The 10,083-nt window shown below is 32.4% G+C and overlaps 1 protein-coding gene across 1 annotated transcript; it reads left to right on the top strand.

The window, feature by feature from the left end:
- The first annotated feature begins 4,782 nt into the window (after positions 1-4,782).
- LOC109205309 (probable WRKY transcription factor 61) lies at positions 4,783-9,778 on the top strand. Its single transcript, XM_019368016.1, has 5 exons — positions 4,783-4,980; positions 5,720-5,794; positions 7,341-7,871; positions 8,003-8,116; positions 8,748-9,778. Exons 1-5 carry the CDS (start codon positions 4,858-4,860, stop codon positions 9,513-9,515), a joined length of 1,611 nt encoding a protein of 536 aa, XP_019223561.1. The 5' UTR covers positions 4,783-4,857; the 3' UTR covers positions 9,516-9,778.
- The last annotated feature ends 305 nt before the right edge of the window (positions 9,779-10,083 follow it).

The following is a 10,083-nucleotide window of genomic DNA, read 5'->3' as shown; positions in this document are numbered from 1 at the left end:
AGTATGTCAATGATAACTACATGAATTTATCCATAAGCTGGTAATTGTTTACCATTATCCGTTCCATTTGTTTTTCCCTATCGTTAATTTGTCAAGGGGCTTCTATTCAAGCTATATCTGTGTTAAGTGCGAACCCAGAAAAAGAAGTTTGTAAAAATATATTGGAAGCACAAAGTTAAGTTTACAAAAAATAAGAAACGAAAAAATTGGTAAAAGTCAAATCCCATATGTTATGCTTGGAAAAAACAACAATAACAACATTGCCCAGTATATTGACACATGTGGGGTCTGAGGATGATAGTGTATATGCAGATTTTATTCCTACCTTGTGCAGATAGAGAAGCTGTTTCCAAGAGACCCTCACCTCACGCAAGCATAGTCACAGCAGTAAAGCAAATTAAAATATAGACACATGGCCATAAGTTATGCTTGGATAGAAGAAAAAAATTGTTGATTGGCCTAAAGGCATATTTTGACATTAAACGAAAAAAAAAAACAATAGTAGAATGAGATAAGGTACCGTCTATACCACATATTTATTATTTATGATGACTTGCACTCAGTTAAAATAAAAGCAAAAGTTAAAGATAATATTTCAGAGCAAGATAAGAAAATGAAATCCCAGTTATTTAAACAAGCGCTTAAACTAATTAGATGCTAACAGAAACCATTGACCTTTTTCTATTTATATATAGCACAGCTTAGCTAACATAACTAAGAATTTAGCAAAAGAAGTCGTAGGGCTGTTTTGATTTTGTTTAGTTTATGGTCTAATTAAGTCCTTCACAATGTATAATGTCCTGTGGCACGGTACAAGTAATTGAACAATTTGTTTCTTTATTATTTCGCTCGTATTTTAAGTTGCTTGTATGACTGGTTGGAAACCAAGTCTTAAATTTCATTAATATTTAAGAAAAGGGAACTGATAAAATATCTGCATGACAAAAGGGCTGATATATCGTCTTTAAATTAATCTCAATAATACAATAATAAAATATTGTCGTTGACCTTATGGTAATTAATTAATGCTACTTGTTGCTTGCATGTTTGGCATAACAACTCTTCCCATATTTTCCCAATCCACATATTGGATGTATAAACTCTATCTACCCAGGTATCAAGATTTGGATAGATATATGGGAAGAAATCACCTAATATTTTTTTTTTGCTACTGGAATTTGAACCTAAACTTGTCATCCACTTTATTGAACAATAGGCCACACCCTTGGGTGCTTAAGTTTTGTGTATTATATAAATTTTTTACTTTAGATTAAATTAAAGTTCACTTATAATAATAGGTATATTTTCATAGCAGGTAGGATATATACAATGTCGGCGTATATCTATCTATATATAAAAGAAGAAGCAGAAGAATACAGTAATGCCAAGTGGCATAATCATATTTCAACAAGTGTCATATTTTGGACAAATCTCCAAAAAGATTGGAGTTTAAAATTATTTGAAACTAGAAAACAGGCCAAAAAAAGGCTCCAAAAGACGGTTCATTTTTTACTGCACTTCAAAATTGCTCTTAAAGCCAAAATAACTACTAGAATTATTTGAAACTAGAAAATAGGCAAAAACAAAAAGAAGGCTCCAAAAACGGTTCATTTTTTACTGCACTCTAAAATTGCTTTTCAAAAGCCAAAATAACTGCTAGAATTTAAAAAAAAAACCTCTTGAAACCGCTGAGATCCTAAAACCAAAGCCCCCAAACTATCTTTCTTTCAGCTTTTTTTTCTTTGTTTATTCTCAATTTATATTCTTATATCCCATTCTATCTTTCTTTCTGCTTTTTTCTCTTTGCTTATTCTCAATTTATATTTTTGTATTATTTGAAAAATTCTTCTTCCTTTTTCTTGGCAAGAGGTTTTATAAATGTTTAAATGGACTGAATTGCTTAGATTTTTTTTTAATTCCAAGGTCTTAAACTAACTATGTTAAAATGCAGTGATTGAAACTTAGAATGGGTCAAACTCTGAGAGCACAACCCAGAAGGTATTTTTTCTCATATTTTTTCGGTAAGACAAATCTCACTTGATTATTGACATTCTATTTGTATTTTATGGTTATAGAACATTTGTTTTCATCGTTATATTAGTACCCTGAAAGTTAGAGAATTTTACTGTTATTTTAGCTGCTAAAGTGTTTTGCTACAATTGGTTTTCTATTGCGTTTTGATATAAGTTTGAACCGGTGTCAGGCGATACTCATTTTCTTGAAGATGAGAGTACAAAAATCTTTGCCAGGAAGTTGGCTGATCATTACAGCGCGAGGACTAACCAAACTCTTGAAGAGCGCGAAGCAAGTCCTATCATTCATTTAAAAAAAACTTAACAATTAGGTATGTGTAGTTTATTCATGGGAAAAGTTCTTCTGCATAGTTCATTACTAATAAGGTTTTCTGGCATGTTAGATCAACAATGTCTTGATTCAACTTTATGCCAAAAGAGGGGATGCAGTCCTTAATCTTGCTTGCGGGAAGGTAGTTCTTGCCTATTGTGTATCTCGATATTATTTGGCAGTACGACCTGTTAATTTATCTAGGTGGTAATAAACAAGTCGTCAATGCATCTTATATTCAAATGTCTTTCTGTTTAAACCAGGGTGATGATCTTATAATGTGGAAAGATGTTTTTAACCATTATTTAGATGTTCTGCCGTTCAACATTATTAAATATTATTCATTGAACTTTTGAACGCTACTATGCTATTAGCAGCAGGAATGGTGCTTTCATTGAAGTTTAATGGGGTAAGTTTAAGGTGGGATTTTGCATCCCATCTTTAGCTCATAAAGGAGTTGAAAAAGACAAGCAAAGGAGAACAACCTATTTTCGTTCCAATTTTGTGATTCTGTAATGATTTGGTGCCACTAAATTGCATGTAGTCAGTCAGATTTCACTCATTATATCGATCGTTTCATGTTTCTGTTTATTGATTAAGGTGATAGTTTCTTTCAACAACCTTTCTTACTTTTAGTAAAAGATGACCATCTATTATGGTTTGACCGAAAATTTGTGATTATTTAATGTATAGAAGAAAGAGTTATGTGTTGCTAGCCCATACTTTAATTTACAGTATATTCATACTTCAGAAGTTATTATGCATATATGTTCGTTGCTTTCAAGCTGACTTTCCTATGAAATGACTCTTCCTGAAGAATTATATACTATGATATTAGTTGGGTATTTGAAATAAATGTCCTCAATAAGAAAAAGATAATTTAAATACTAAAACATTAATTTTGAATATTATAAATAAGATATAAATACCAATATACTACCAATAGTTTCTTTTAATATTAATCGCGCATCGCGCGGGTACTAATACTAGTTAAATCCTAGTAAAAATGCATAAATTGGTAGTAACTGACAAGAGTAAAGATCATATCTCTTTTGAAATTTTACTCATTGACATTTATAAAATTCACACACCTCAGTAGACATTTTGAAACGCTGAGATTGCACATTGAAATTCTCGTAGTAGATCCATAATAAAACAATACTTTACGTCTGTTCACGAGACTATACTATGAAAATATGATCATGCTTAATCAGACTGTAGCAAACATAAAAATGACTAAAATTATGCATAGTGAAAAATTTAGTAAGAATATGGCTTCCATGCTTTAGCTGGACTAATATGCAGCAAGGGGTATTAAGACCAAATATAAAATTCAATAGTCTTTCCTGCCATTGTATTGGACATTTACAATTTGATTAATTCTACTACTCTTCGCATATTATAATGTTTTTGAGAAGTATTAATAAAATCATGATCATGCACTAACAGAATTATAATATTAAAGTTGGATTGTCAACCTGCACGTCTCTGAAGCAAGAACGTAAATAAATTACCTCAAGTCAGACTTGATCAATACATAATTAAGTACACACGCTACATCATATCTCTCTCTTCTATGTTTAAAAAGTTTTAGGGATATCATCTGGATTGCTTGAGAATATTTTGTGTTCGTCCATTTGATCTTAATTCAGGAGGCATATAATTAACTTATAAATTGTCACCTCTAATAGCCGTGGTAAAATGGATAAGATTTTTCTACACTATATATATATATATATATATATATATATATATATATATATATATATATATATATATATATATCAAATTCGAGTCTAGCAAATAGAGAAACCCCTTGTAGGGTACGCTTATCTCCTTAATGGGTCCCATGCAGTACAAATCAAGATTAATCAGCCAGTTATTTTTGGATACCAGATGATTATATAAAAAATAAAATAAAATAAAATAAAAAAAGGTTAGCGGGTGCAATAGGTTTTAGATTTCCCAGTTCAAAGATATATCCAAAAGTGGACTCATCATTACTGGCAATTGATCTAAAAAGTACTACTACAATTAAACATGTAAATTAAAAGAGAAATCCTAATAGCTAATTAGCTGTTTGACTAGCAAGCAGTGTGGCCATGTTAATTACTTGCATTAACGTAGGAAGCTTCAATAATAGCTGTTGCAATTAGCCCTCTTTTCTGACATGTTACATAACCTATTTAAAAGACCTAAATGTTGAAGTTGATTTCTTCTTCAAGCATTTTTTTTTATAATATGACTTTTAAAAATTAAAATTAGAAAAAATACCTAATTAAATATCAGTATATTCCTAAGTTGTGTGCAACTGGGCCATTGACATTTTTGTTTGTGGTACTAGCTGGTAAGCCAATAAATTTGAATTTTTATTAGTTTAAACAAGTCAAATACTGTTGGCTCCACTTTATAAAACAGACCTTTGCTTTTCAGATATAGCTAAAGGTGAAAATTAACAGAGAAAGAGAGACAGAATAGAGGAGATCTAGATAAGAGGAAGATAAGGTCTATGACATGGAAGCTGCTTTCAGAAAATCTATTAATGGAGGTTTAATCAAAGAGGAGAAGAGGAACAAATTAGCTGATCAATCCAGTTCTGATGAGGAAGGTTTTATTGAAGACAGTAATGTTCTTAAGGTAAACCTTACCTTGCTTTAGTGATTCATCAACTCTTTCTTTTATTGAAAACCTTCACGGGTTCGAGCCGTGAAAACAACTATTAATGCTTGCATTAATTAGGAGTTATCTACCTCACACCTTTTGAACGTGGCCCTGATGCCTTGTGCACTGGAGCCCTTCCTCCAAATATACGCTATCCTATGAAATGAATTTTCATTTATTAGGTTCAATCATGAGAGATGCATGAGATAATGAATATATTTATGCAGAAGTTACAGTACTCTCTTTTAAATCCAACTTCTTAAAATGTCTGCATGGTTCTAAAATTGTGTCGAAAAAAAAGAGAATTTCTGGTACATATATAGAACTTTAAATCGATATTCTGCAGGAGAACTAAAAGGAATTGAGCTCCAAACTGCAGGTCCACTGTTGTTTGTTGATTTTAATACGATTCAATTCCAATCTAGGAGAACTGTCTTTACAATTATGGTTAATATATTAATTTTTCCTCCTCTCCTTCAACTGATAACTTGGAGAGGCCATTTTCTTAAGTCAAAAACTTATCTGTAAATAAACCAAATACAAAGGATGATTTTAAAAAAACATGAACTATGATGGAAATCATATTATTAACTTACTTTAACCTATTTCAGCTATTACTCCAATTTAGATCTCATTTTTGGGAATACACTAAGTATGTTGTTGTACTCTGTTGTAGATCTCACGTGATCGTATATTGATATGTATTATGCTTCAGGTCGGGAAGGAAAGTGAAGTCCGTGAGGACGATAATTCGAAGTCTCAGCAAAAGGATATCGGCAGTGACAAGGAGGTATAATTGATATATCCTTAATCTTGTCCATTCCTAATTGAGTTTTCGATTCAGTTCATAATATTTGAATTATGCATGTGATTAGTTTCTATGTTATTGTAACCAGTGGCGAAGCCACGAGGTCACAAGGGTGGTCAACTGACTACCCTTTGTCGAAAAATTGCATTGTGTATATAGGTAAAATATTACGTTTTAGAGGTATATAACACATATTGAATACCCTTTGTCGGGAAATTTTTTTCACTTCTTTCAAATTTGAATACCCTTGGGAAACTTTCTAGCTTCGCCACAGATTGTAACTTGCAATATGTTAATACTTCATGATTATGAATAGTTTGGAGGAGGAATGAGTACATATATAAACAAAATTATGTTATATCTCCCGCGAAATCTCTTTAAACTTTATGCATGATTACTAAGCTCCCATTTTGCCGTAGATTTTGGCTGCTTTATTTTTCAAAAAAAAATTAAAAATATTGTTTGTTTATGAAATATGATCAGTTTTTGAAAAAAAAAAAGTTGAAATCTTTTTTCAAGTTCCCAAAAGCTGGTTTAGGGCATTTTTTTGGTGCATGAAAATTATTTTTCCACTCACAAAATTTCGGCTTTCTTTCAAATAAAATACATATTTAAACGCAACTTCAACTTTCAAGAATTATTTTTCAATACAATTTCAAAAACTCTTATTTTAAGTTTCAACCATATCAATGTTGAAACGCTAGCTAAGCATCTTCGTATAACTTGGAAACATAGCGAAAAGGTTGATGCCTTCCGCATCAAGATGATATTTTTTTTTTTTTTTGGTTTCCCACCCGTGTCCGGTACCCGCATTGGAGCCCGACTATATCCGGATTCGCGCCGCGTAGGGCCCCTTTCGGAGGGAAGCGCTCCCTACCAAGAATTTTTCCATATCTAGGGCTCGAGAACACATAAAAGAAAGAGACATGCAAGCTAAAATCAATCAACTTGTTTCTGAAATGTTTTGGCAGGAAAAAGTCATAGTAACTGGCAGAGTTGTCAGACATTAATTTTCTTGTCTTTAAATTCCAAACCTTTCATGACCACAGCAATTGAAGTAGGGCATAGTCATCCTTACTAGTAGAACCGACCTCTCTTGACTTTTGGATTACCAATTTTGGATATATATATATATATGTATTCTTTCTAAGAATACACCACATGATAACTTTGAGAAGTTTATATTCTCTTCTTCTGCCGGTGTTAATTAAGATTTGCTGACAAAAAAAAGCAGTTTGGTGGACAAAGCATTCCGTATTTAATAGTCGTATATTTCCGCAGCTCGAATACAACTTTACCGTTGCTCCAAGGCTCCCTTCCGTTAAAATCTCACTAATAATTACACACACACAAAAAAAAAAAAAAAAAAAAAAAAAGAAAGAAAGAAAGATAATCGATCATCTGTATAGTACCTCAAGGGTATAGTTGCAATCGAGTAAAGTAGTTCTGGTCATTCCAACTATATATCCATTTTTAATTTAGTGATTCAACTGTTTTTTTTTTTTTGGGTGTGTGTCTGATTTTGTAGGACGATCAGCTACAATCAGTCAAAGCTAATATGAAAGAGGTAATGAAAGAAAATCTGAGGCTGAAAATGCACTTGGATCGAATTATGAAGGATTATCGTAACCTTCAGCTGCAATTTCACAACATTGTTCAAAGAGATGCTGAAAAATCCAACATTAGTATTATTAATACTCGGCATGCTGAATGTAATGAAGCTGAATTTGTCTCCCTTAGCTTAGGAAGAACTTCAAGCGACACTAAAAAGGAAGAGTTATCCAAAATCTTAAGCAAAGAAAAGGCAGAGGAAGAAGACAATAAAGGAGGCCTAACCCTAGGACTGGATTGCAAGTTTGATTTGTCCGTGAAAACAACACCGACAGAATTTTCAACTGCAAATCTCAGTGAAGAGAATAGCTCAGAGGAAGTTAAGGACGAAAAAGGAGAAACATGGCCACCCCATAAAATTCTCAAGACAATGAGAAATGGAGAAGATGAACTAAACCCTTCTAAAAGAGCAAAGGTTTCTGTTAGAGTCAGATGTGATGCCCCGACGGTAAGAATGAAATATTAATTAATTTTATGAAGTTAGTAGAATAGTTTTTTAATGACATTATTATAACGAAGTGAACAATACAACAAATTAAATTAATTTTTTTTTTCATATTCATTAATCATTAATATTAGATGAATGATGGATGCCAATGGAGAAAATATGGACAAAAAATTGCAAAAGGAAATCCGTGTCCTCGAGCTTACTATCGTTGCACAGTAGCACCCTCCTGCCCAGTGAGAAAGCAGGTAATATTACTATTTATCACGTTAAATCGCAAAAACATGATTATAATTTGACTTGATCCTTGTATACTTCTGGTTTTATTTCTCCCTCGTCCCATTTTATGCGAAGGTATACTGTTTATGGAGTTAAACAGCTTTTCCTTTGATTATGGTTTTCTCAAACTTTTTTTAAATATTTGGAATAATTAGCTATGTTGACTTGTAATACTTAATTATAATGTAGTTCTTAAATATCTAAATTTTATTTTAAGAAATTTGTAAGAATCTATATGTGAATTTAAATAAAAAATAAGCAGCCGTTAGGCCATAAGTTTTGGAAGTTTTTTCTCAAAAAAAATTCAAATATGTGTTTGTTTATAGAATTAATTTAGTTTTTGGGAGATTTTGAAAACCAAAATTTCAAATTCCAAATATAGCTTAAGACCTCTTTTTGGGCCAAATCATGATCATTTGGGACCTTTTAGTCGAAAAAGCAAAGGACTTTCACATCAAACTTCACCCAAATCAGTTTTTTCAAAAAATATTTGAGGATCTATATCAAACGGGTCTAAAGTGTTTTCACCCTTGTACTCCAAACCCTAACACATAAATTGGCACGGTCTTCCAAAATTTTGATCATGCTATTGGATTACAGGTTCAAAGATGCATTGAGGATATGTCAATCTTGATCACTACATATGAAGGAACACACAATCATCCACTTTCTCTTTCAGCAACATCTATGGCTTTCACAACTTCAGCAGCTGCTTCTATGCTATTATCTGGTTCATCGTCCACCTCTGAATCAGGCCCCAATCCACCAGCAACTGACACCACCAATATCAATGGACTCAACTTCTATCTCTCCGATAGCTCAAAACCAAAACCATTTTACCTTCAAAATTCGTCCATCTCTTCTTCATCCTCGCCCCCCACAATCACTCTTGATTTAACCTCAAGCTCATCCACTTCCTTATTGCCCCAGTACAATAACAGATCAATGAGTAGTAATTATCTCCCCAGATATAATTCTTCTACAAATATTCTCAACTTTAGTTCCTTGGAATCTAATCCTCTTCTTCCCATGTCTTGGAGTAATGGGGCCAACAACAAGAACCAAGAAATTAGTTCTCTCAGCTTTGCAAAACGGCCACAAGAAAATATTTTCCAATCTTATCTACAAAACAATACTAGTGCAAAGCCTACACAAACTTTATTATCACAAGATACTATTGCAGCTGCAACAAAAGCAATAACATCCGACCCAAATTTTCAATCTGCATTGGCTGTTGCTCTTACATCTATCATTGGCTCAGGTGGCCGAAATCATGCAGGTGGTATTGAAGAAAAATCTGGTCAAAATTTGAAGGTTACCGAACCATTTCCAGTTCTTTGCAGCTTCCCATCTACCTCAAAGAAATAATATATCCAATTAATTGCTGTTCAAATTTATCTGAATAAAATCGACTTCAACGGCAAATAGATATATAGCCCGATAATAACTCTGATTCGTTTTACTTGCTTTACATTCTATAGATTTTAGCTTGCTGAAGTAAGAAACTAGCTAGTTGTGACATTACTTGATCTGGTGTAATATTGTTTTTTATAATTTGGAGGTACGATGTCCAAAGTGTAGATATTTTAGTTTCATAAAATTAATTGACACTTCGCTTACTGAAGTCATTACATTTTTATCGTTAAGTGTTAGTTAAATTGATTTTAACATTTCTTGTACGAATTTAGATTCCTGTTGATATATAGATTGATTGACTTGTACCTATGTGTCATATTTATTTTATAATTGGAATTTTTTTACAGTAAGAAATGAGAACTGCACATCTCTTTCTCCTTTTTCAAACTGGTGGCTTTCGATAAGGTATTAAAAGAATACTAATGAAAGCGTGCACGCTAAAATTAATAACTTAAGATGTATCTCTGGGACACTACATATTAAAGCAAGAGAAGACCGTTAGGTGACAATAGGAGGCTGG

The sequence above is a fragment of the Nicotiana attenuata genome, unplaced genomic scaffold (genome assembly GCF_001879085.1).
Source record: "Nicotiana attenuata strain UT unplaced genomic scaffold, NIATTr2, whole genome shotgun sequence".
Taxonomy (NCBI): domain Eukaryota; kingdom Viridiplantae; phylum Streptophyta; class Magnoliopsida; order Solanales; family Solanaceae; genus Nicotiana; species Nicotiana attenuata.
Note: the sequence above shows the minus strand (reverse complement) of the source record. Positions and strands in the feature narration are given on the sequence as shown.

Coding starts and splice junctions, on each gene's coding strand:
- LOC109205309 (XM_019368016.1), top strand. CDS start 4,858: ATGGAAGCTGCTTTCAGAAAATCTATTAATGGAGGTTTAATCAAAGAG. Junction 4,981..5,719: donor AAGACAGTAATGTTCTTAAG/GTAAACCTTACC, acceptor ATTATGCTTCAG/GTCGGGAAGGAAAGTGAAGT. Junction 8,117..8,747: donor CCTGCCCAGTGAGAAAGCAG/GTAATATTACTA, acceptor ATTGGATTACAG/GTTCAAAGATGCATTGAGGA.